General features: G+C 45.5%; 1 protein-coding gene across 2 annotated transcripts in view; it reads left to right on the forward strand.

Annotated features, from left to right (window-relative positions):
• The window catches only part of LOC147112076 (cohesin subunit SA-2), a 137645-nt gene that overhangs the window by 15168 nt on the left and 95275 nt on the right, over positions 1-27202 (forward strand). For both annotated transcript variants that reach the window (XM_085999588.1, XM_085999587.1), the window contains exon 2: positions 26910-27096. In XM_085999588.1, coding sequence (XP_085855714.1) covers positions 27053-27096 — 44 coding nt within the window. In that variant the 5' untranslated portion in view covers positions 26910-27052. The remainder of the gene's footprint in view (positions 1-26909; positions 27097-27202) is intronic.

Consider the following 27202-nt stretch of genomic DNA (forward strand, 5'->3'; position numbering starts at 1 on the left):
TTTGTTATTTCACAACCTAGCACCTCAAATAATTCTATCATTTGCAAAGGAGTTTGAATGACCTCTTGCCACTGCATGACACAAGATTAGAACTAGTTACAGATTGGAATTGCTACTAGGCACAATGATGTCAATCATAATCAACACAGATTCCGAGCGTAGAGCAGCAGTGACATCATCAAGCTGTCTAAGCAGCCAATCACATTGAAGAATTCTCACTGGCTGCAAATCAGGAAATAAAAAGCACTGATTCAATTCACATTTAAAATTTTTTACAGAGAGCGAAATAAAGATTGGGACATACACATGGAGCTAAGGTAGAAGCTGAAATATCATAAACAAACTTAAAATTTAAAAAAAATTATTAAAAAAAATCTAATAATTTGGTAACACAAGGAGAAATTTGACATTCCACAAATATATTATCGAATATGTTTTTCAGGGCCTGAATGGTTGTTCAGCAGTCAATATGCTGTTAAATCCCCTGTTACGCCTATTCCAACAAGGCTTAACTTTTAAGGGGGTGTTTAACAGCATAATTAGATCGAAAAAGCTCAAGTTTTCGTCAGTTCAACTGATTTCACTGATTGCCGGCTATGAGGAGTTCCATAGCGCAGTCTGTGGCGGAGCAGTGAATGACTGACCGCGACTTCAGAGATAGGGAGGGGTGAGGCCATGGAGGGATTTGAAAACAAGGTTGAAAATTGTAAGAAAAATATCAAAGAAAAATCAAATAAATTGATTCATAATAATTGACAACAGAAATAAATATGTTAAGAATTTGTCACATTTTATTTTCAATTTGCAAAATGGCAGGTGACTATTTGCAACCACAGTCCCACGTTCTTTTGCAAAAACCAGTCTCTTTCTCTTGATGCATCTGAGCTGACACTGTACATGTTTTAATGGTACAGTAAAGTAATTATTTTTAAATATTATCGCAGTACGTAACAAGAAGTACTGAGGAAACCATTCCTGTTACGTTTCTCTTATTTCTTTCTTTCCGTTTCTATGGAAAATTAGTCACTTTTGCCCAACATCACCCTATTTTCTAGCGGCTTGTGGCCATCAGAAGTAACCAGCATTATGAAGTTACAATGGCTTTTAGCCATCACAGTATATAAAGGGTGTATATTGATCATCTGCTCAAATTCTCAGCTCATCCGCTGCTGAAACCCTCATCCATGCCTTTGTTACCTCTAGACTTTACTATTCCAACACACTCCTGGCTGGCCTCCCACATTCCACCCTACGTAAATTTGAGGTCATCCAAAACTTGGCTGCCGTGTCCTAACTCGCACCAGGTCCCGTTCGCCCATCACCCCCTGTGCTCGCTGGCTCCCAGTTAATGCCTCGATTTCAAAATTCTCATCCTTGTTTTCAAATCCCTCCATGGCCTCACCCCTTCCTATCTCTGTAATCCCCCCCCCCCGCCCGAGATATCTGCGCTCCTCTAATTCTGCCCTCTTGAGCATCTCTGATTATAATCGCTCAACCATTGGTGGCCGTGCCTTCTGTTGCCTCGGCCCTAAGCTCTGGAATTCCCTGCCTAAACCTCTCCGCCTCGCTACCTCTCTTTCTTCCTTTAAGATGCTCCTTAAAACCTACCTCTTTGACCAAACTTTTGGTCACCTGCCCTAATTTCTCCTTATGTGGCTTGTTGTCAAATTTTTTGTCTTTTAATACTCCTGCGAAGCATCTTGGGACGCTTTACTATGTTAAAAGCGCTATATAAATACAAGCTGTTGTTATTGTGTAACTGTAAGATTAAGGTTCTCCTGTTTGCATACTGCACCTTACCTCTTAAACTATTGAGAAAAACAATTACATGGTTAAAAGAATTGTAGATTAAATACTCACAGATCTCCACCAGGTTTTGCCAAGTTTCCTTTTTAGGTTACACCACGGATTAGAGAATCTTGAGCTATTCCAGCAGCCATTTTGGCACGCCCGTACGATTGCTGCCGAATATTACTGCAGTTGTATTTGCAAGGTTTTCTATGCAGCATCTTGATTTACGTAGTAGACAACCAGTGCTTCTTGGGACCGGGCAGCCTTACAGTTCACTTGTTGACTGCAACAAACTCAGAAGATGGCTCAGCGTAGAAGATTGATGTTCCGTAGTTGAAACCGTATCAGTTTTCCGTGCGACGTAGCATATTGCACCAGCGCTCTCTGAAAAACAAAGTCATTAAATTCCCAGTGGAATTACCTTCCTCTAAACAATGAGAATGGCATGATGGGGCCTTCTCGGCTGTGTACGAGTACATCATTAAATTTTCCCCTGGTTACGCCCACAATATTGCGCACAGTACCAAACATCACTAATGATCATTAAGGGAGCACTAGTTGCTTACGTTAAAGCTGTATAATATATATTGATCATCAAAATTCCTACCCCAAGAAAAATTCTCAATAACACTGATGAAAGTCAATTTGAACTCGCCATTTGTACACACTGGCAAATGCTTTTTGGTGCTTATGTTAGAATTTAAAAAAATGAAAACTAAATTGAGTTGCACCATCCAATTTACAGTATAATTTATGGAGAACAGTGCTGTCCATGCCTTTGTTACCTCTAAACTTGACTATTCCAACGCACTCCTGGCTGGCCTCCCACTTTCCACCCTACGTAAACTTGAAGTCATCTAAAACTCGGCTGCCCGTGTCCTAACTCGCTCCAAGTCCCGTTCGCCCATCACCCCTGTGCTCGCTGACCTACATTGGCTCCCGGTTAAGCAACGCCTCGATTTTAAAATCCTCATCCCTGTTTTCAAATCGCTCCATGGCCTCACCCCTCCCTATCTCTGTAACCTCCTCCAGCCCCACAAACCCCTCCGAGATATCTGCACTTCTCTAATCCTGGCCTCTTGAGCATCCCTGATTTCAATCGCTCCACCATTGGTGGCCGTGCCTTCAGCTGCCGAGGCCCTAAGCTCTGGAATTCCCTCCCTAAACCTCTCTACCTCGCTTTCCTCCATTTATGACGCTCATTAAAACCTACCCATTTGGCTAAGCTTTTAATCATCTGCCCTAATATCTCCTTATGTGGCTTGTGTCAAACTTTGTTTGATAACACTTCTGTGAATCACCTTGGGACGTTTTACAACATTAAAGGCGCTATATAAATACAAGTTGTTGTTGCTACTGCGACTGATTATGTGACAGAAACCTCATATTGAGATTATGGCCTCTGAATCACTCCCATTGTGGCATTATTTTTATAAATTAAATATACACTGTAGATTTGTTAGGGGTATTTATATTTTGTTTTCCTCTTTGTTTTTTGTGTAACATGCATTGTGATGGGCATTGATGAGCAGGATTCCCTGCATAGTCATATCTTCACTGAACAATTAATGATTGTGATTTATTAATTGCAAGTTTATCAAATGATACGCTGCAGTTGATCAGCAGGTCACAGCACAGTCATAAATCATTGAATATCAGTAGCAGGTCTCCCACATGGCATTGCTCACGGTGAGTTAGAAGATGCGGTAAAGTGTGACATCTGAAGTGTGCCAGGAAGTAAACGTAACACTTAACAGGAAGTGCTTGTTTTACTGCACCATCGGTACTAAAAATACATTATGGAAATTTCAAGGTAAAAATCTAATCTTGGGGATCAAATAACTGTCTTAGTGATTGGGACAGTACAGTTGGTTTTGGTTTCCACAGTTGGGGAAGGTGGAAAATCAATAATGGTTCCCAATCATAAGAACATAAGAAATAGGAGCAGGAGTAGGCCACTTGGCCCCTCGAGCCTGCTCCACCATTCAATAAGATCGTGGCTGATCTTGGGCTCAAAGCCACTTCCCTGCCCGCTCCCCATAATCCTTCACTCCCTTATCTTGCAAAAGTCTGTCTATCTCCACCTTAAATGTATTTAATGACCCAGCCTCCACGGCTCTCTGGGGCAGAGAATTCCACAGATTTACGACCCTCTGAGAGAAGAAATTCCTCCTCATCTCAGTTCTAAAAGGGCGACCCTTTATTCTGAAACAATGCCTCCAAGTTCTAGATTTCCCCACGAGGGGAAACATCCTCTCTGCATCTACCCTGTTTTAATCACTATCCAACAACCCTGCCGGAAAACATGCCAGTATGGACATTGGGTGAAGACAGTATTGCTCATCTCCTGGCATGGTTAGACAACTTGCTGACATTCACTGTTCAGATACACACGTGAAGGATGGTCATTTAGATGAGATACTTGAGAGCTCCTGGCACCCACTGCGTAAGTCATCACCTTCAGAAGTGAAAGCGAGATACTAGGCAAAATCACATTGCAGAGGTAAGAAAGATAGACCATTAGCAGTGGAAATTGGAAATAAAAACAGAAAACTCACAGCAGGTCAGTCAGCATCCGAAGAAGATTCTGGGTGAGAATCTTCGTCAGAACTGGGTAAAAAAAAGTTACAGTTTCGGCATCAGGACAGCATCTGAATTGCTTGGATTAGATTAGTCACTCCGAGGAACTGTTCCTATGTCTGGATCCAGTGGATTGAAATGATTTTCAGCTTCGGCTCAAATAATTGTCAAATGTCCCGACAATCACAGCGACCACTTTGTGTTACTGACCCCCAAGATTGATGAGAGGATAATTGCCCTCTTCTCTCCCAGTACAAAAAATATATAAGTGGTGCTCTCCCTGAATATTCTTGTGGATGAAAATAAATTTACGGCTTTCTTATTCGGGAGAAGCAACGTTACACCTTTGCCATTCTGCAGCTTGGCGTCGACAGAACCATTGATCGGTGCGATTTTCACGTTATATGTTTTACTTTTCTCTTTACTTTTGTGGGGGTGGGGGAAGGGGGTCTTTTGCAAGGCTTTCCTTTACATGTTGGGTGCAGTAGAGAGAGTCTGTGTTAATATATAAGCAAGGACATACCCACAAGTGCTGAACTATACAAAAGCAAAATACTGCGAATGCAGGAAATCTGAAATAAAAACAGAAAATGCTGAAAATAATCAGCAGGTCAGGCAGGACGCTGAGTATTTCCAGCATTTTCTGTTTTTATGTGCTGAACTATATGTGTTCATTGTGGCAGTTGCATTCTGGGTCATGCCCACTGTTGTCTGACTATGGAATAAAAATAGTCTCAGTGCTTGAATTTAGTGTTAACGGTTTCTAGTGAAATATTAGTAGATTTTTTTTTCTTCCAGTTTCGCTCCACAACGTTGCAGTCTCTATCATAAGAACATAAGAATTAGGAGCGGGAGTAGGCCATACGGCCCCTCGAGCCTGCTCACCATTCAATAAGATCATGGCTGACCTTCAACCGCAACTCCACTTTTCCACCCGATCTCCATACCCCTTGATTCCCCTAGAGTCCAAAGATCTATCTATCTCAGCCTTGAATGTATTAAGACAAAAGGGAAGGCCATTGAAACTTTAAATAAGACGGCTTCTTCAATGAACTATTACATTAGAGGATCAGAGGGACCTTGGAGTGCATGTCCACAGATCCCTGAAGGTAGCAGGAGGAGTAGATAAGGTGGTTAAGAAGGCATACGGGATACTTGCCTTTATTAGCCGAGGCATTGAATATAAGAGCAGGGAGGTTATGCTTGAACTGTATAAAACACTAGTTAGGCCGCAGCTAGAATATATATCAGTGAGCTTTACAACAGAAGGGCTCAGCTTCTGTTTAATCATTCTGTGATTTCTTTACTGTTCGTTGATAATGGTTCGCGCTATTATACGCTTAATTTTGTTTCCACAGAAAATAGTTTCAGAAATGACTAACACTTTCAGTTGGTTGACAAGTACAATGACAAAAACATATCTTGAAATGGAACAAGAGATTTAATAAAAAACACTCGGATAATTTTCCTATGTAGGATTTCATTGAGAGTTCTGGAAAAAGCCATCGACAAATAACTCCCTAAGGTGACATTAAAGACCTCTATGTAATTAAATCAAACAAGTAGCTCCCGGGCTTGATTATTGCATTACTTCTGCTTGTCTTATTGTACTAATCATAGAATCATAGAAATTTACTTTAAATCTATGCCCCTGGTTATTGACCCCTCTGCTAAGGGAAATAGGTCCTTCCTATCTATTGAATCCGTTGATTCTTAAGGTATGATGTTTTCCAATAACTAGACGGAGGCTGTAAATTAACAATCAACAGGTGTTTACTGGAGGAGGGTAGTCTAAAGACTAACAGTACAGAGGCATGCTCAAGACTTATATACAGGTGTGGTCACTGCCGGTACTACAGTATACAGGAGCAGTAAAAGTAGTTCTCTCTTAAAGGTACATACACTACACTATCTATTATGTCCGTGAATGATTGAGACACGGACAGCAGGAGTTGAACAAAACAAGTCTTTACTGAATGAAATCAATCGGGAAACTGAAACTACAGAGGCTCACTAGCGCCTTTTATACAGGGGTGGTCACTGCCGGTACTGCAGTCTGAGACCAGTTATTCTCTTAAAGGTACATACACAACAATTCCTCCCCTTTTAGATAAACAGTACATAACATTCATTTAACAACTAAATGATAACTAATTACAATCAGAATTACGGTTGCTAGATACATTGGTTAAGTTTAAGCAATTATAAGTTCAGTCTTTGAGGAGGCTTCCTGATTCTGTCTGGATAACGCCTCTTTGGGGTATCAGGTTCTTCTGGCAAGGTTGAGTCGGGATCAATGTCGTTGTTTGGTTCATCTGCTTCCAATATCAACGATTCTGCGGTAGCTGCAATTGGTACATCGATTTCATTGTCAGGTGTATCAGATCGTGGTGTGGAGTTGACGTTTTCCAGTGACTCTAGAATCTGGTCAGCATGGCGTCTTACAATGCTCTCTCCAACGTCCACGGTATACATGAGAGGTCCTTGCCGTGTACAAATCGTTCCTGGCTGCCATTTCTCAGTGCGGTAGTCCCGGGCCAAAACTGGTTGACCTATCTTAAAACTCCTGGTCAGCCTTTCATTCATATTCTGAAACTGCCTGTTCTCCACATCTCTTCGGACGTTTGGCTTAACCAAATCCAAGCGGCATCATAGTCTTCGATTGAAGAACATCATGGCTGGAGTTTGGTTGGTAACCGCATGTGTCGCATTCCGGTAGGCAAACAAGAAGTTGTCCACCTTGTGTTGTAGGGGTATATCTTCATTACACATTGCCTTGATAGCCTTCTTGAATGTTTGAACAAACCTCTCAGCCAATCCATTAGTGGCTGGATGATATGGGGCAGATGTGTAATGCTTAACACCATTGTTCTTTAAGAACCTCCGGAACTCTTCAGACACAAACTGTGGTCCATTGTCAGAGCAAATCTGTTCAGGCAGCCCATTCCTGGCGAATATGGTTCGTAAAACTGTGATAGTTTTTTCCGTGGTGGTTGAGGACATTTTTATTACCTCTGGCCACTTTGAATGTGCATCCACCGCAATTAAAAACATCGAGTCCATGAAGGGACCAGCAAAATCAATGTGCACCCTTTGCCATGGAGATGAGGGCCACTCCCATGGATGTAGAGGAGCTTGTGGTGGGGCGTTTTGGACCTTCTGGCATCCTGCACAGCTCTTGGTCATCTCTTCGATTTCTCTATCGATTCCCGGCCACCACACAAACGCTCTGGCTAAGTTCTTCATTTTTACCCCACCCAGATGACCCTCATGAAGCTCATTGAGCACTCTATCCATCAACTTAGGTGGAATTACTACTCTGGATCCACACATCAAGGTTCCTCTGCACACTGACAGCTGTTCTCTTCTCAGCGAGAATGCTGGCAGCAGTGGTTCGCCATGTGCTGGCCATCCCTTCACCGTTAAATCATAGACCCGTGATAGTGTCGGGCCATTCCGTGTTTCCTTTTCTATGTTTGCATTCGTCACAGGGAGACATTCGACTATGGTCGAGTGGAATAACTCCATTGGATCCACTGCAAGGTCTTCTTCTTCCACCATCGGCAACGGTAGGCGTGACAATCCATCAGCATTCCCATGCTGTTTAGTTCCTTTGTACTCGATGTCATATTGGTGTGCCCCTAGGAAAAAGGACCACCTCTGCAGCCGTTGTGCTGTCATTATCGGTACGCCCTTCTGAGGGTTGAAAATGGAGACAAGAGGTTGATGATCGGTTAGTAGAGTAAATTTTTGACCGTGCAGGTAGTGATTGAACTTCTTCACCCCCCACACTAGGCTGAGGGCCTCTCTGTCAATCTGGGCGTAGTTACGCTCGGCAGAAGTTAACGAGCGTGACGCAAAAGCTATCGGCCTCTCTAAACCATCAAGGAATTTATGTGACAGTACCGCCCCAATGCCGTAGGGAGACGCATCACACGCCAGTCTGATCGGCAGTGCTGGGTTGTAGTGAGCCAATACTTCTCTTGAAGTGATTAAGTCCTTACTCTTCTGAAAGGCCCGCTTACAGTCATTGCTCCATTTCCATGCTACTCCCGTTCGTAGCAGGGCGTTCAGTGGGTGCAGAATTGTCGACAAATTCGGCAAAAACTTATGGTAGTAATTCACCAATCCGAGGAATGACCTCAGTTGCGACACATTTTCAGGTGCTGGGGCCTTAACAACCGCTTCAATTTTGTCAGGGGACTTATGTAACCCCTCTTCATCAATCACATGGCCACAATACGATATCTGTTTCTTAAAAAACTCGCACTTGGGGCGGTTGGCTCGTAGCCCATGTTCCCGTAGTCTAGTGAGCACCAGCTGTAGGTTGTCAAGGTGTTCTCTGTCATCTTCACCTGTCACAAGGATGTCGTCCAAGTAACACTGAGTCCCCGGAATCCCTTGCAGGACTTGTTCCATCGCTCTTTGCCATATCGCCGGAGCCGATGCTACTCCGAATACCAATCGATGATACTGGTAAAGACCTTTGTGAGTGTTTATCGTGAGATACTTCCTAGAGGATTCTTCAACCTCCATCTGCAAATATGCTTGTGCTAGGTCAATTTTTGTAAAACGCTTCCCTCCAGACAGTGAGGCGAAGATGTCTTCTATCCTTGGAACAGGATATTGTACTGTGTGAAGGACTGGGTTCACCATCACCTTGAAATCCCCACAGATGCGAATCTTCCTTGGCTCCTCAGACTTATTGCTTAATGTTTTCTTCATGACAGGAACGATGGGTGTCGCCCACTCGCTCCAGTCGACCTTAGACAACACGCCTGCCTTCTCCAGATTCTCCAGCTCTGCCTCGACGGCTGGGCGAATTGCATATGGTACCGGTCTTGCTTTGAAAAACTTGGGAATTGCATTCTCTTCTATTTTTATCGAGGCGGTTACGCCTTTAAGAGTGCCCAGTTCTTGTTGAAATACCTCTTTGGCGTTAGCTAAGATTGTTGACAATCGTCCAGGAGTGACGTCTTCATCTTTTTTACCGTTCGCCGTCATTGCTTGAATGGAGTGCCAATCTAAGCTTATCTTCCTGATCCATTCACGTCCCAATAATGGTGGCCCACCATTTTGCAGTATGTAGAGATACAATTTCCGTATTTTCTTGCCGTTGTATTCGACAGGCACCCTTATTTTTCCTCTGGGGTATACTTTTTGCCCCGTATATGTCGTCAAGATGATGGATGTCTCTCTCAAGGGTATGTGTGAGAATAGCCGCTCGTAGTCTCGTCGATTCATGATGGTTAGCGCTGATCCTGTATCCAATTCCATTTTAACTTGGGACCCTGCTATCGTGAGGGTGACCCAAATGGTTCGGTGATCCTCTTTTGCGATTACATTGTGAAGTTTGAGACAGCTTAGTCTCCTGTTCCCGGATTCACTATCGCTCATCTGGTCTTCGGAACTACTGTCCGTCATCTTTTGTACTTTCTTGTACGGTTCCTTAGTAGCCTTTTTGTTGTCGCTGGTCTTCTTCCCAGACCTGCAAACTCGTGCAATGTATCCCATCTTTCCGCATTGCCTGCATATTTTGTCCTTGGACCAGCAGTCCTTCTGGTCATGGTTAGTTCTGCCGCAGCGATAACATTTTGCAAATCCCCGTGTCATTTTGTGGGTGCCGTATTCCTGTGGCTTTTGTTGAATTTCTGCAGCTCCCCTGGCTGCTGCTTCGTACGATACTGCCACGCTGAAAGCCTTATCTAGCGTCAGCTCTTTCTCTGAGAGTAACTTCTTCTGTGTTCCTTCACTCAGGAGTCCACAGACAAATTTGTCCCGTAGGGTATCTGCCAGTCCTGCTCCGAACTGGCAGTGCTTTGATAGCTTGCGTTGTTCCGTAAGGTACTCAGCATTGTTCTCATCTTTATGCTGAGTTCTCCTGTGGAATTTAAATCTTTCTGCTATCAGCAGCGGTGCAGGGTTTAGGTGTTCCTGTAGGACAGCAACAATTTCGTTAAAACTCTTCGCCTTCGGTTTGGCTGGAGTAATCAGGTCCCGCAATAGGCCGTACGTTCTAGCGCCCATTAAGTTTAGCAATACCGATGCCTTTTTCTCATCGGCTATTTCGTTTGCCTCGCAATATACCTCGACTCTTTCCACATACGTGGTCCAGTCCTCTATTGTATTATCAAAGGCAGTGATATTGCCAGTCTTCGGCATCTTGCAAATCTAAAATGGCACCTCACGCGCTTTGCCTTCTTCCCCGCTGTTGCTAGCGCTGCTTTCCGCGGTTTCCGTTGCAGCCTGCAGCTCCTCGCGGTTTCCTGTGCATTTAATATTTTTTTAAAAATTTTCCCGTCGTGGAACAACCCTGTGGGACTCTTGCCTCCCTCTTCTCGGGTCTATACACAGCCCGGCTTCGTAGCACCGGCCACGCCCTGTGTGCTCCACCCTCTCTCTCTCCTCTTCCCGACAACGCTGCTCGGCCCCGTTGCAAGCCACCCGCTCAAGTTCGCGACCGCCGCAGCCCAGGAAGGATCAGTGTACTACCTGCCACCAGCCCGATTAGCTGAAGCACCGTCGACAGGAACCAGGCCCCGCTTTCGACAGCTTCTCCAGCAATCTTCAACTCCGCTAACACAGGGGCGGATGCCCACGGTCGACGCCCGTTTCTACTGCTTCTTTCTTCCTTCTGGCCTCGACCTCTGCTCACTTCGCTGCAGGAATGGATCCCAGGAGGTGGTGCAGACTGTAGGTAAGTTCATATCTGCTCGTCGCCAGTATTATGTCCGTGAATGATTGAGACACGGACAGCAGGAGTTGAACAAAACAAGTCTTTACTGAATGAAGTCAATCGGGAAACTGAAACTACAGAGGCTCACTAGCGCCTTTTATACAGAGGTGGTCACTGCCGGTACTGCAGTCTGAGACCAGTTATTCTCTTAAAGGTACATACACAACACTATCCACTCTATCTAATCCCCTCATAATTTTATACACCTCAATTAGGTCTCCCCTCAGCCTCCTTGGTTCCAAAGAAAACAACCCCAGCCTATCCAATCTTTCCTCATAGTTAAAATTCTCCAGCCCAGGCAACATCCTCGTAAATCTCCTCTATACCCTCTCTAGTGCAATCACATCCTTCCTGTAATGTGGTGACCAGAACTGCACGCAGTATTCTAGCTGCGGCCTAACTAGTGTTTTATACAGTTCAAGCATAACCCCCCTGCTCTTATATTCAACGCCTCGGCTAATAAAGGCAAGTAGCCTGTATGCCTTCTTAACCACCTTATCTACCTGTCCTGCTACCTTCAGGGATCTGTGGACATGTTCCCCAAGGTCCCCCTGATCCTCTAATGTAATAGTTCATTGAAGAAACCGTCTTATTTAAAGTTTCAATGGCCTTGCCTTTTGTCTTAATACATTTGAACTTTTCCGATAGTAAAAACAGAAAATGCTGGAAGCACTCAGCAGGTCAGGCAGCATCTGTGGAGAGCGAAACAGCGTTAACGTTTCAGGTCGATGACCTTTCGTCAGATGCTGCCTGACCTGCTGAGCATTTCCAGCATTTTCTGTTTTTGTTTCAGATTTCCAGCATCCGCAGTGTTTTACTTTTGAACTATTCCTATCTTGTATGTGCTGATTTTCATTTGCAGCAATGTTTTCATCTTTAAAGAAAATGTATCCATACGTTTAATACATTTTTAGATTGGATTGTTGCTTTGAAAATGCTTCGGTATATTTTTGAAGTGCTATTTTCTAGAAATCAATGGTTATATTGAGAATTGCTAATCCTTCTTTATGTAGCTCGCCTCTCCGTCCCATTCTCGGCATGTGTGAGAGGGCAGATGGCTACGATGTCCATATCAGGCCAGATGAATAGCAAGATCAATGCCAGGAGGTGTATGGAAATAGCTTGAGCATTCAGAAGGCTACTTCTAAAATCTGATGGGGGAACTTTGCGACTCCAAGTTACCTGTGAATTTGGATAGAATTGCTTTTTAAGAAGTGTAAAAAAAAAACAATTTATGCACCTTCTAGACTTCCTTTCGCTCATAGAATCATTGAAGTTTACGGCACAGAAGGAGGTCTTCGTGTCTGTGCCGGCCGAAAAAGAGCTATCCAACCTAATCCCACTTTCCAGCTTTTGGTCCGTAGCCCTGTAGGTTTCGGCACTTCAAGTGCATATCCAAGTACTTTTTAAATGTGATGAGGGTTTCTGACTCTACCAGCCTTTCAGGCAGTGAGTTCCAGACCCCCCACCACCCTCTGGGTGAAAATAGTTCTCCTCAAATCCCCTCTAATCCTACCAATTACTTTAAATCTATGCCCCCTGGTTATTGACCTCTTTGCTAAGGGAAATAGGTCCTTCCTATCCACTCTATCTAGTCCCCTCATAATTTTATACACCTCAATCAAGGCTCCCCTCAGCCTTCTCTGTTCCAAAGAAAGAAAGAAAGACTTGCATTTCTATAGCGCCTTTCACGACCACCGGACATCTCAAAGTGCTTTACAGCCAATTAAGTGCTTTTGGAGTGTAGTCACTGTTGTAATGTGGGAAACGTGGCAGCCAATTTGTGCACAGCAAGAAGACTTATGACTTTTTTTACAGCTTGCTATAGCATGAATGAGAAGGAGTGTATCGTACTTACCCCTCTAATTCTCCTTCCCTTTGTGAGGAGCACTTTACGTTTGGTTAACTTGATGGCTCAGCTCAGAAGATTGCTGATTTTTTATGTCATATTCGCTTTGATTCAGCTTAAACTAATTAGATTTTGGATTAAGTGATTGCTTTCAGTTCTGCGGGGAAAGAAATGAACAAGCCAATTAAAAAAAAAAACCCTCCCTGCTAAGGATACCGTTTCTGCTGCCTACTCGCAGGAAGGGATCAAAATTAGTCTCCAACTCAACTACAGAGCCAGTGGGCTGGATTTTCATTGAGGAGGCGGGTAGGAGGCGGGACTACAACTTTCGGGGTTGTAGTCCCGCCTCCATCGAGTTGTAGCCAACCCACGCGATTTTGACTTGATTGACCTTGTTGAGCCCGCTCAGCAGGCCAATTAAGGGCCACCCAGCAACAGGTGACGTCACCGATTGATATTTCATCTGTCAAGACCTTTTGACAGATGAAATATCAGCGTTTCACAGCTGTTTGAAGCTGTCAAACACTGACAATCTGTACTCCAGGTTAATTCCTTCCTCTCAGGATGATTTAGAGATCTCCCCGGAACAGAAAGCTGAATGCTGCAATTTTTGACAGATCACGGCCATTCTGCATTCTGTGCCGGTGAGATGAGGGACTCCCGAGACCTGAAGGAAGGAAGGCTGTAAAGGTAAGTAAAACCTCTTTAAACACTTTAAACACACCAAACACACTTACCTCTTCACTCATGCACCCATCACTCACCTGAACACCGGACATCTCGACCCCTCCAAGCCCTTCAGCCCGACGGCCCGCCTCGCTAACTTGGCGTGGTTTGGAGCCGTCGGGAATCCCACACTTCAAGAATGAAAATAGGAATTAGGCTAAAAACTGTCTGTTAACTACCTGTTAACAGGCAGTTAATTGGCACTAATCCCCTTCCTGCTTCGGGGAGGCGGGTCCCAGCGCAGGGCAGGGACCCGCCTCCTTTGAAACTGGCACGGAGGCGGGTTGGGGTGAAATGGGTTCATGCCCCCCGATTTCAGGATTTTAACCCCCCGCCACACGCCTCCAATCCCGCCTCCATGGCTCAATGAAAATCCTGCCCAGTGTCTCTACAATTAATTGTTTCACACTTCATGGAAGGCAATAAATAGGAAGTTGTCGCACTCTCCTAAATAGCTGGCCACTTTGTGATGCTGTCAGAATAGTTACGTTGTATTTCCCAGCACTTTCATCTCTCACCTTAATGAGTTAATTTACCAGACAAAGAGTTTGGGCGACCGCTTTGCAGAACACCTCCGTTCAGTCCGCAATGGGGACCCCGAGCTTCTGGTCGCCTGTCATTTTAATTCACCACTCCACTCCCACTCAGACCTCATCGTCCTCAGCCTCTTGCATTGTTCCACGGAAGCTCAGCGTAAGCTCGAGGAACAGCACCTCATCTTTCGATTAGGCACTTTACGGCCTTCCGGACTCAACATAGAGTTCAATAATTTCAGATCATAACCTCGGCCCCTAATATATATTTTTTACCCACACTTTTTGTCTGTGTCTTTTTTTCTCTCTCTCCCACATGGCAGCTGTCTTTCATTCTGCCAGCGCAATTTACACTTCATCTAGAGCCATCCTTTGTTTCTTAACCTGTCCCATTACCATCTCCTTTTGCTTTGAATATCTCTTAATGTCTCTTAATCTCTTCCGCCTTCCATCCTATCACAGACCTTCCCTTTTGTACTTTCATCCCCTCCCCTCTTTCCCAGCCCCTACACTTGCTTAAAAATCTGTTCCATTTCCTGCTTTTTTGCAGTTCTGACGAAAGGTCATCGACCTGAAACGTTAACTCTGTTTCTCTCTTCACAGATGCTGCCGGACCTGCTGAGTTTCTCCAGCATTTTCTGTTTTTATTTCAGATTTCCAGCATCTGCAGTATTTTCTTTTTGTCGAGAGTTGTACCTGTTGAGCTGTCTGGTTCAACATCAGTCAGTGTCGACACTAGATGCAATGCAGGAATAATTGAGCCCCTGTTGATTGCAATTGCATTCTCTGAATTCTTCTATTGTGTTCTTGTTCACACTACTTACAGTATTCCTTAAACCTTAATGTGACCTACATTGTTGCTTTATGGCAGAACAGACCTGTTTCTGTGCTCCGTACCTTCAACTTCAATCTCAATAAAAGAGAACAATCTTTTGATCTGTGGTCGAAATTCTGTTCATACTTGAGGAGCAATGACATTAATATTTGAACCGTCTTTTTATTTATTTATTCGTTCATGGGATGTTGGCATCGCTGGCAAGGCCAGCATTTAATGCCCATCCCTAGTTGCCCTTGAGAAACTGGTGGTGACTCGCCTTCTTGAACTGCTGCAGTCCGTGTGGTGAAGGTACTCCCACATTGCCGTTAGGGAGGGAGTTCCAGGATTTTGACCCAGCGATGATGAAGGAACGGCGATATATTTCCAAGTCAGGATGGTGTGTGACTTGGAGGGGAACTTGGAGGTGGTGGTGTTCCCATGCGCCTGCTGCCCTTGTCCTTCTAGGTGGAAGAGGTCGCGGGTTTGGGAGGTGCTGCCGAAGAAGCCTTGGTGAGTTGCTGCAGTGCATCTTGTAGATGGTACACACTGCAGCCACGGTACGCTATTGATGGAGAGAGTGAATGTTTAAGGTGGTGGATGGGGTGCCAATCAAGCGGGCTGCTTTGTCCTGGATGATGTCGAGCTTCTTGAGTGTTGTTGGAGCTGCACTCATCCAGGCAAGTGGAGAGTATTTCATCACACTCCTGACTTGTGCTTTGTAGATGGTGGAAAGGAATTGGGGAGTCAGGAGGTGAGACACTCGCCGCAGAATACCCAGCCTCTGACCTACTGTTGTCGCCACAGTATTGATGTGGCTGGTCCAGTTAAGTTTCTGGTCAACGCTGACCCCATTATTAATTATGATAATTTTGCTGTATAAAAATGACTAAAGTCATAGGGGTAAAAATTGGGCGCTACCTTCGCCGGAACGCTAATTTTAGCACCCCGAAAAAGTTAGCGCCTCCGTGGCCGATTTTCCCATGTAGTGCCCCGAGAGGGAGGTGGGGCGCTACTGGAAGTGCCCCGTGTCCCTCTTGAGGCGCTGCGAGCCAATATCGCGACGCTACGTGCCGCGGTACTGCAGGCATTCCTCCCCTTATTAAAGGGGAGGGGCCTGGCGCAGCACGTCCCGGCGCCCAGCTGGGCCACCAGGGATCAGGAGTGCTGGCAAACGAGCCGGAGCGCAGCCGGCACCCCGCGGTGGGGTTTCACGGGGGCTGGGGACAGCAATGGGGGCAGGTGCTGGCAGGTGGCCAGCAACAAAAATGGCCGCCTGGCACCTCCCCTTTAACTAGCGCCGTCCCGGCCGCAGGTAGGCTCCCCTGACCCCAGCGGACATAGTGTCCGGTGGTAAGTTGGTGGGTGCCACCCAATATTACAGCCGGGGCGCGAGTGGGGCGCTGCGCATGGCGATGACATCATCACCGGCGGTGCAGCGCCGCGCGGCGCTAACGGTTAGTGTCGCCGCTAACCTCCCGCTGGCGCCGCGCCCAGGCGCTAGTTAATTTGCGCCCCATTAGGGCGCTAACGGGTGGCGCAAATCAACCGAATTTAGCCCCCATAATCTCTTTTATAACCTTCAATGATTGTTCAAATGCAGGAGTGTGAATACTGAACCAGTACTTAGAATTAATTAAGCTCTCTAATAACTCAGTTTATATAGTGCATATAAGTGCCATAATCAGTTACCTTTTGTTATTGATTATAGAATTGGGGAAATCAGGAACACTTTTTTTCTTTGAATATCATTATACTCCAAGTAATAGTCTTAGACTGGTACCTGTAAAAAGCAGCAGAGGGCCAGCAGCCATGAGTTATACTGCCAGTTCTTCGGTCGCTGTAGCCAAACTATTAGAGGCTCTGAACAGTGAAAAGGAAATGCCCATGTACGTGTTCTGCTTACTGGTGTCTGAGCAACAGTTACACTTCAATGTTGGCAAAGACATGGCGGGTTATTTGCTCTACTCACATTGTCTGACTAACCTAGTTGAATTTTTTGAGAAGATCACTAATAAGATAGATAAGGGAGTGTCTATGGATGTTATCTATATGGGCTTCCAGAGAGCATTCAACAACATTCCACACAAGAGATTATTAATAAAAATGAGGGCTCATAGAATTGGATGTAGCCTTTGAGTTGGGTTGGAACTTAGTTAGGTGGTAGGAGGCGGAGAGTGGGGATAAAAGGCAGATACTATTGAGTGGTGGGATGTGACAAGTGGTGGTTCACAAGGATCTGTTCTGGGGCCTCAACTTTTCACCGTATTAATGACTTGCACGAAGGAATGAATAGAGAGCTGTACTGTATATCCTAACTTAGATGACATTAAGTTAGGAGAGACACTTTGGGGGAAAAATTCGGTATCGTCCCGTTTGGGGCGCCATTATCGGCCGTGCGCAAAGTTTAGCGCCTGGCGCTAATTATCGCCTCTGACAGCAAACTTGGCTTTTATCGCCCCTGGAGGTGATTGGAGCGCTAAATCAGGCGCGTCACACCTGTCTTAAGGCGCAAAGGCCGAGCAGCGAGGCGCTACCTCAGAGCGCTGGCGAAGCAAGGAAGGGCAAATCAAAATGAACCTGCAAAGTGCTGCTCAGTACTCAAAACTCCTTCACACAGCGTTGAATCTCTCCAGAAGTCTCTCTCTCTCTCTCTCTCTCAGAATGCGTGGTGCAAAAATGTCACCGACAAAAAAAGGCAGGAAGCGGCCGCCTTTAAATAGCGCTCTCCCAGTCCCTTTCTGACAGCAAAACGCTCCCCTCAACCTGTTGTTGCTAGCGGCAGGCGATAAGGCAGGGGGCGCCACTCAATAACCGGTCTGGGGCACTAACTGGGCGTTGCGCACTCGACTGACGTCACAATCTGCCGGCGCAGGAGATCGTGGCGATAGTGTTTAGTGCCACCGCAAAATGTCTAGTTAATTTCGCGAGCGGCGCAAACATCGCCGCGCCCGGGCGCTAGTTGCTTTGCGCCCCATTAGCGCCCTCTTAAGGCACTAACGGGAGGCGCAAACAACTGAATTTTTCCCCCTAAGTAGTGGAGATTGGAGCAGGAAGTTGCAAAGGGACACAGTGAGTGTGCAAAACTGTGACAGATGGAGTTCAATGTGGACAAATATGAGGTCATCCACTTTGGACCCAAGAAAGATAAAACGGAGTATTTTCTAAATGTTGAAAAACTAGGAAGATCAGTGGTGTAAAGCACAGGGCTAATGTTCACCCAGTTGGGTGAGTTTTACTAGGCCCTAGCAGTGCCCCCTGGATGGAGTGTTATGTGAACGATGTGCATAGGTTCTTCACACATACTGCCTGACCCCAGAGCAAGTGGATCAACTTGTTAAAGAGCAGGACACTGTGATGGAACGCCAACTGATGCGGTAGAGTGGTATACGACGAGTGTTTACGGCCCTGTTCTTCAACATTGTGCCTCTGTGGCGAGACGCTAAAGGCAGGACAGGCAATTCCCCTTGAGGAGGGAGGGAAATGGGAGGAAAAATCACCCACAGGCCGCTCTTGTGAATCATTTAGCAGCTATTTTCAGAGCAGCATTGACACAAACTTGGGATCAGGAATCAGGATATCCACCTGCTTTCATAAGAACATAAGAGTTAGGAGCAGGAGTAGACCATCCGGCTCCTCGAGCCTGCTCCGCCATTCAATAAGATCATGGCTGATCTTCGACCTCAACTCCACTTTTCCGCCCGATCTCCATATCTCTTGATTCCTCTAGAGTCCAAAAATCTATCGATCTCAGCCTTGAATATACTGAACGACTCAGCATCCACAGTCCTTTGGGATAGAGATTCACAGCCCTCTGAGTGAAAAAATTCCTCCTCATCTCATTCTTAAAAGGCCGACCCTTTATCCTGAGGCTATGCCCCCCTAGTTCTAGCCAGGGGAAACAACCTCTTAGCATCTACCCTGTCAATCCCCTTCAGAATCTTATATGTTTCAATGAGATCACCTCTCATTCTTCTAAACTCCAGAGAGTATAGGCCCAATCTACTCAATCTCTCCTCATAGGACAACTCCCTCATCCCAGGAATCAATCTTCGTAACCTGGTATGGTGAGACCCAAGGAAGAGGAAATACTTTGCAAAAATGAGCAAAAACGAATCCATGTAACGCATTTCTTCACTAAAAGTGTTGACACAGGTAAACTGTCATTAAGGCAAACAAAATAATAAAGAACATAAGGCCTTAGCTTGGCAGCTACAATTAACCTGAGTATGCAAGGGTTTGGGAAGGTCGCACTCCTGATTTCTACCAACTGACTCCTGCTGGAGAGCATGCATGTGTAGATGCTGGGTGAGGACATAAACGGGTAAGGAGGTGATGCTCCCCATGCTTGAATAACCTAAGTAGCCTTCTGCCACTCTTGAACAGTCACTTGAACGAGGTACCAGGGGGTGCTTGGAATCTTACCCCAGCATTGAGTTGACATCTTTAGGCGAGGAGGAAGGGAGAAGTGGGGTGAGAATTGGTTAAGCACACAATGTCATCTATTTCCTAGATTTTAAATCACGTGCACGTTTTTCGATTGAAAAACCACAGAACTAAAGGGCTGATTCCACAATCCCATGCTACCAGAATGGAGCCAGTGCTGGCAGGGAGGCAGGGAATGTACCAAGGGTGCACAGCCCACGATTTTCCATCCCATAATTTCCTGCTGGTAGTATGAGATTGGGGGTTAGACCCTTATATCTAATCAAAACAGCGAGATCTTACTTTCTGGAGGAGCACGGATACAGTGCGAATCTAACGCTGACAGTAAAATCACATTGATATACGACAAAGTGGATAAAAGCCGATCAACATTTTCTTTTCCTAAAATCAAGTCAAGAGAAATGACGGAATTCATTTTATACGGTGCCACGTTGGCCTTTTTGTGCCAAGAGTTTTTCTGTGAATTCCCTTGAAAGTTTCTGACATTCAGTCTGAGTCACGGGGTGATTCATTGAGAAAGTGCATCGTGTTTAGTTGTATGTTGAATTCTTCGGTCTCCTTTTACAGGAAGAATAATATGGAATATGTTCCTCGTGCAGTACTGTCTTCCGTTAGATGTGAGTTTTAGTGTCCTACGAGCTGTTCTGTTGATGTGGCCCTGTGTCTAATGTACCTCCAAAGCCTCTTTGTGATGAGATTCTTCACTACGGCCTCATCCAGGATTGGCTGCTTGCTCATAGTTGTCTTCTAATTGTTTGAGCCTTCACAGTGGGTTTTGGCAAGCTGCTCAACTATGGGGGGCATCGCGTTTGGATCTAATGATCTCCTTACCCGAGAGCCGCACGCGCTCTTCCACCAGGGTGTCTCCGGAGAGCGGGCCGGATCTGGAACCCTGGCCGCGTTCCCCCCTCCCCCAAACTCAAGGGCGTGGAGATCAATTGCAGCACGGCTAGCTCAGGGTGAACCTGGGGCCTTCCTGATCTGTACGGTTCAGCTACTTACTGCATCAACTCACTGGATCATCAGGGCAGTTAGGTTATGCTTGTTAATTGACAAGACGCTGCTTCCGCTGGCCGGAGGGTCGGTAACCAGAGGACACAGATTTACGATAATTGGCAAAAGAACCCGAGGGGGGATGAGGAGAAATATTTTTTACGCAGCGGGTTATTGTGATCTGGAACGCACTGACTGAAAGGGCGGTGGAAGCAGATTCAATAGCAACTTTCAAAAGTGAATTGGATAAATACTTGGGAACATAGGAGTTGGCTATTCAGCCACTTGAGCCTGCTCCACCATTCAAAGAGATCATGGCTGATCTGTACCTCAACTCCATTTACCCGCCTTAGTTCTATATACTTAAAAAGGAAAAATTTGCAGGGCTATGGGGAAAGAGCGGGGACTAATTGAATAGCTCAAGAAGCCGGCACAGGAACGATGGGACGAATGGCCTCCTTTTGTGTTGTATGAGTCTATGAAGACTATTCTCTTCCAAGGTACTTGCTTTTGCTAATGATTCATAATTTTAATATATTCCAAAAAAGTTAGTCTCTTTTATTGAGCAGGCCATTTGTGGATTTGAATTTTTTTTTTTTAGCTTAAATTTAGCCTTCACAAGCTTCCACGATTGGGAAGTGTTGATGACAACATCAGGAAAATGATTTGCAGTGATTTGGGGAGCCTGGCAGCGTGAAGGAACTCAGCTAACATCAAGTGGAGTTGTTAAGCTAGTACAGTTCAGCAACCTAGTTATCTGAGCCCTGCATGGTAAATCAGCTTTCCTTTGACACTGCCAGGCCCAGATCGGACCCCTCGCTCAAATAATGCCATCAGCCCTCACAATGTAAACATAAATATCTGTCTGTGTATCGATTTATTTATAAATAGATTTTAAAGAACAATTGAGGACATATAATTTGGCCAGAAAAAGCAGCAAACCTGAGGATTGGGAGCAGTTTAGGATTCAGCAAAGGAGGACAGAGGGATTTATTAAGAAGGGGAAAATAGATTATGAGAGTAAGCTTGCAGGGCACATAAAAACCGACTGTGAAAGCTTCTATAGATATGTGAAGAGAGCAAAATTGGTGAAGTCAAGCGTAGGTCCCTTGCAGTCAGAATCAGGGGAATTTATAATGGGGAACAAAGAAATGGCAGACCAATGAAATGCATACTTTGGTTCTGTCTTCATAAAGGAGGACACAAATAACCTCCCAAAGATGTCGGGGAACATAGGGCCTAATGAGAGGGAGGAATTGAATGAAATCAGTATTTGTAGGAAAATGGTGTTAGGGAAATTGACGGGATTGAAGGCCGATAAATCCCCAGGGCCTGATAATCTACATCCTAGGGTACTTAAGGAAGTGGCCCTAGAAATAGTAGATGCATTGCTGGTCATCTTCCAAAATTCTATCGACTCTGGAACAGTTCCCATGGATTGGAGGATAGCTAATGTAACCCCTCTATTCAAAAAAGGTGGTAGAGAGAAAACGGGGAATTATAGACCGGTAAGCCTGACATCGGTAGTGGGGAAAATGCTAGAGTCCACTATAAAAGATGTAATAGCAGAGCACTTGGAAAACAGTGACAGGATCAGACAAAGTCAACATGGATTTACAAAAGGTAAATCATGCTTGACTAATCTACTGGAATTTTTTGAGGATATAACTGGTAGAATAGATAAGGGAGAACCAGTGGATGTGGTGTATTTGGATTTTCAGAAGGCTTTCGATAAGGTCCCGCATAAGAGATTAGCGTGCAAAGTTAAAGCACATGGGATTGGGGGTAAGGTACTGACTTGGATAGAGAACTGGTTGGCAGACAGGAAGCAAAGAGTTGGAATAAACGGCTCTTTTTCCGAGTGGCAGGCAGTGACTAGTGGGGTACCGCAGGGATCGGTGCTAGGACTCCAGCTATTCACAATATATATAAATGATCTAGACGAGGGAGCTAGATGTAATATCTCCAAGTTTGCAGACGACACAAAGTTGGGTGGGCGTATGTGCTGCAAGGAGGATGCCGAGAAACTCCAGTATGATTTGGACAGGTTGGGTGATTGGGCAGATGCTTGGCAAATGCAGTATAATGTGGATAAATGCGAGGTTATCCACTTTGGTGGCAAAAACAGGAAGACAGATTATTATCTGAATGGCAATAAATTGGGAAAAGGGGAAGTGCAACGAGACCTGGGTGTCGTTGTGCACCAGTTGCTGAAGGTAAGCATGCAGGTGCAGCAGGCGGTTAAGAAGGCAAATGGTATGTTGGCCTTCGTAGCGAGAGGATTCGAGTACAGGAGCAAGGATGTCTTGCTGCAGTTGTACAGGGCCTTGGTGAGACCACACCTTGAGTAATGTGTGCAGTTTTGGTCGCCTTATCTGAGGAAGGATGTTCTTGCCATGGAGGGAGTGCAGCGAAGATTCACCAGACTGATATCTGGGATGGCAGGAATGACGTATGAGGAGAGATTGGGTCGATTAGGCTTATATTCGCTAGAGTTTAGAAGAATGAGAGGGGATCTCATTGAAACTTATAAAATTCTAACAGGACTAGACAGACTAGATGCAGGAAGAATGTTCCCGATGGCGGGGGGTCCAGAACCAGGGGTCACAGTCTAAGGATAAGGGGTAAGCCATTTAGGACTGAGATGAGGAGGTGAGGTGAACCTGTGGAATTCTCTACCACAGAAGACAGTTGAGGCCAATTCATTAAATATATTCAAGAAGGAGTTCGATATATTTCTTAAGGCTAAAGGGATCAAGGGATATGGGGAGAAAGCAGGGACAGGGCACTGAATTTAGATGATTAGCCATGATCTCATTAAATGGCGGAACAGGCTTGAGGGGCCGAATGGCCTACTCCTGCTCCTATTGTCTATGTTTCTATGAGGTTGGTCCATCACTGTTTAGACACGATACAAAACACCCACAGACCAGAACTTTAAGCAATCTTAAAACTATAGATGAAAAGAGAGAAAGCCAGACATTTTCCTTTCGATCTTCTGACCCTGAGATAGCCTGACCTCTCCCCAAGTAGAGAAGTGAGGCAGCTGCCAATCCGCAGAGACTGCCAACAGCAACAGTAGTTAGTCTTTAATTGACCTCACAGGATACGCCTATTTCGGTCACTTTCCCACAGAGAGTATCTGAGAAGTGACCTTTGATGGACCTGGGCTAGCGCCTTTCACGACCACCAGACATCCCAAAGCGCTTTACAGCCAATGAAGTACTTTTTGAAGTGTAGTCACTGTTGTAATGTAGGAAACACGGAAGCCAATTTGCGCACAGCAAGTTCCCACAAACAGCAACGTGATAAATGACCAGATAATCGTTTTTTAGTGATGTTGATTGAGGGATAAATATTGGCCAGGACACCGGGGATAACTCCTCTGCTCTTCTTCGAAATAGTGCCACGGGATCTTTTACGTCCACCTGAGAGAGCAGACGGGGGCCTCGGTTTAACGTCTCATCCAAAAGATGGCACCTCCGACAGTGCAGCGCTCCCTCAGCACTGCACTGGAGTGTCGGCCTAGATTTTTGTGCTCAAGTTCCTGGAGTGGGACCCACAACCTTCTGACTTAGAGGCGAAAATGTAAAACAGGCGATATCGCATCAGCTGTCCAATATGTACCTTTCCCGATTTTCCTTTTGACAGTCTGAGACTATCGGCAAAAGTTAAAATTACCCCCCAAAAAGTGTCCAGGGGGGACCTGATGGCAAGACTCTCCCTCTTCCATACAGATCAGCCACGAGCTAATTGAAAGTCGGAACAGGCTCGATGGGCTGAATGGCCTCCTCCTGTTCCTCTGCTCCTATCATGTCGAAGATAAAAAGAAATGCTAACCTACTTTTCTCTCTAGAATGTTGATCACCCTGCTAAGCATTCCCAACATTAAAAAAAAAAAATTATTCGTTCACAGGATGTGGGTGGTGCTGGGAAGGCCAGCATTTATTGCCCATCCCTAATTGACTAATTGAGAAGGTGGTGGTGAACTGTCTTCTTGAACCTCTGCAGTCTTTGTGGTGAAAATACTCCCACAATGCTGACTTTGTTGTAGCGGTTTGGTACAACTGAGTGTCTCACTAGGCCATTTCAGAGGGCAGTTAAGAGTCAACCACATTGCTGTGGGTCTGGAGTCACATATCGGCCAGACCGGGTAAGGACGGCAGATTTCCTTCCCGAAAGGACATCAGTGAACCAGATGGGTTTTACAACAATCTGGTAGTTTCATGGTCACCATTACTGGTATTAGCATTTTAATTCCAGATTTATTTAATTAACTGAGTTTGAACTCACGATTCCTGGATTACTAGTCCAGTAACATAACTACTATGCTACCGTCCTCCTGTTTGCTGCTTTTCTGTCTTTGATCTGTTGTCGAGAGTTGATTCTAGTGGGCCTTGCTGTACAAGGTTTTGCTAAATATCCCCTTTTATTTCGCAGTTGGGAAGAAATGTTCAAAGCGCTGAGCTACAAATCACTAACCACGGTTCGAGATTACATCTCCTCAGTGGAAGGCTCCCCATTTCCTTCGGTTCATTTATCACCATAACATTTCATATGCACAATACCGCTCCCGTTATTGTAGCATTTTTCACTCTCTAATTCCTGTGATTGTAACCACATTGCTGGAGTTTTCTAAGAGAAAATGTTCCCTGCTCCTCTGGTGACAGCTGTCTGTGTGTAACTGATGTATGTATGGCTCCTCTTGCGGAGATACATATGCATTAGCTGCATCGGCACCTCTCTCTCTGCTGCAGAGGAGTGAGAACCTGGCCTTTGGAAATCTCCAATTGGAAGAAATTATCAGGTGAAAAATGCTACAATAAACTGCGGGCCTGCAGTCCTGTAAAACTATTAAAGTTTGACTCATTCAGGAAATAAGTAGGAAGGTGGCTTCCTACCACATAAATCTATCGGTGACACTGCGCTAAATAGCACTGAAGATATTATAAGTTGGTTTTTTAGATTTTATGTCGAGATATGCAGATAGTGTGATTTTTTTTTTTCATGTTATGTACCTTTATGTGCTGCATATAAAATGCTGTACTGCAGGTAACTCTCCCATCAGGTGCACCAGTCGCACAGGTTGGCCAGTCTCATCCTTTTGCAAAATTAGAAAATGACCTCACTGCGCCATTTTCCCTTACTCACCCGGCGCTGCTCGCTGTCACTGCGCTCCCTGAAGTGCTCGCCTCTCCCCCTCCGCACGCTCCCCATTGCCACTCCGCTTCCTGAGGAACTTACAGTGTCAACTGTGGCTCAGTGGGCAGCACTCTCGCTTCTGGGTCAGAAGGTTTGTGGGTTCAAGTCCCACTCCAGGGACATGAGCACATAAAGCTAGGCTGACACTCCCAGTGCAGTGCTGAGGGAGTGCTGCACTGTTGGAGGTGCCGTCTTTCGGATGAGACGTTAAACCGAGGCTCCCATCTGCCTTCTCAGGTGGATGTAAAAGATCCCACAGCACTAATTCGAAGAAGAGCAGGGGAGTTATCCCCAGCGTCCTGGATAATATTTATCCTTCAACCAAAAAAAACAGATTATCTGGTCGTTAACACATTGCTGTTTGTGGGAGCTTGCTGTGCGCAAATTGGCTGCCGCGTTTCCTACATTACAATGGTGACCCCACTTCAAATGTACTTAGTTGACTGTAAAGCGCTTTGAGACGTCCGGTGGTCGTGAAAAGCACTATATAAATGCAAGTCTTTCTTTCATTTCTTTGCCCGGTGAGGTGCTCCTCACTGTTACCTTGCTTGTAGCGGTGTTCTGCCTTCGTGCTACCCTGGTTCTGGAGTTTCTCTCCCTCTGTACTGCCTTGATTCTAATGTCCTTGAGTCTGTTATCCTGGTCCTAGAGGTGTTCTCCCTCCCTTAGTTCTAGGAGTGCTTCCCCTCACCCCCTATCTTGAGCCTAGAGTCTTCCTTCCTGCTTCTTCTTCTTAGGCAGTCCCTCGGAACCAAGGGTGACTTGCTTCCACATTAAAAATGAGTTCTCAGGTGACTAATGAGTCCAATGCGGGACCTACAGTCTCTGTCACAGGTGGGGCAGATGGTGGTTGAAGGGGTGGGTAGTGGGGTGCTTGGGTTGACGTGCGCTCCTTGCGCTGCCTGCGCTTGGCTTCCGCCTGCTCCCGGTGAAGAGACTCGAGGTGTTCGGCGCCTTCCCGGATGCTTCTCCTCTACTTTGTGCGGTCTTGGGCCAGGGATTCCCAGGTGTCGGTGGGGATGTTACACCTTGATTCTAGCACCCTGGTCCTTGAAGCTTTCTCCTTGGTTGACCTGGTTCAAGAGGTGTTTGAATGGTTGAACACTACATTGTACTCTAACGTTGGTCTCCTAATAAAGAAAAGTGTGAAATTCAAACTACTGGGGCTGGTATACCGAGCACTGAGCGGCCTCCTCATTTAATTAACACACTGGACTTGTTCTCTTTTTATTTCTGCAGCTCCACAACAAAATGTGACACCAGACGGAAATGCTCTGAGCTGGAAATAAGAAGCTGCAGCAGGTGGACACCATAGAATGACCAGCAAGCTAAGGAGGCCATTTTGTTGAATTTGTGGCTGGAGTTTTGAACACGTAGCAGAGATGATAGCAGAACCAGAGCTACCCAGCAGGATCTCCTTCCAAAAGTAAGGAGCCATTTGGCTGCATCTTAAAAGAGGACCAGTGTGAATTATTTTGGGTGGGGTGGTGGTGGGGGGCGGTGGCAAAGATTCTAGTAGAGTCAATCCCAGA

This window comes from Somniosus microcephalus, chromosome 10, assembly GCF_052327205.1.
Source record: "Somniosus microcephalus isolate GS21.2 chromosome 10, FLI_Smic_1.0, whole genome shotgun sequence".
NCBI classification, from domain to species: domain Eukaryota; kingdom Metazoa; phylum Chordata; class Chondrichthyes; order Squaliformes; family Somniosidae; genus Somniosus; species Somniosus microcephalus.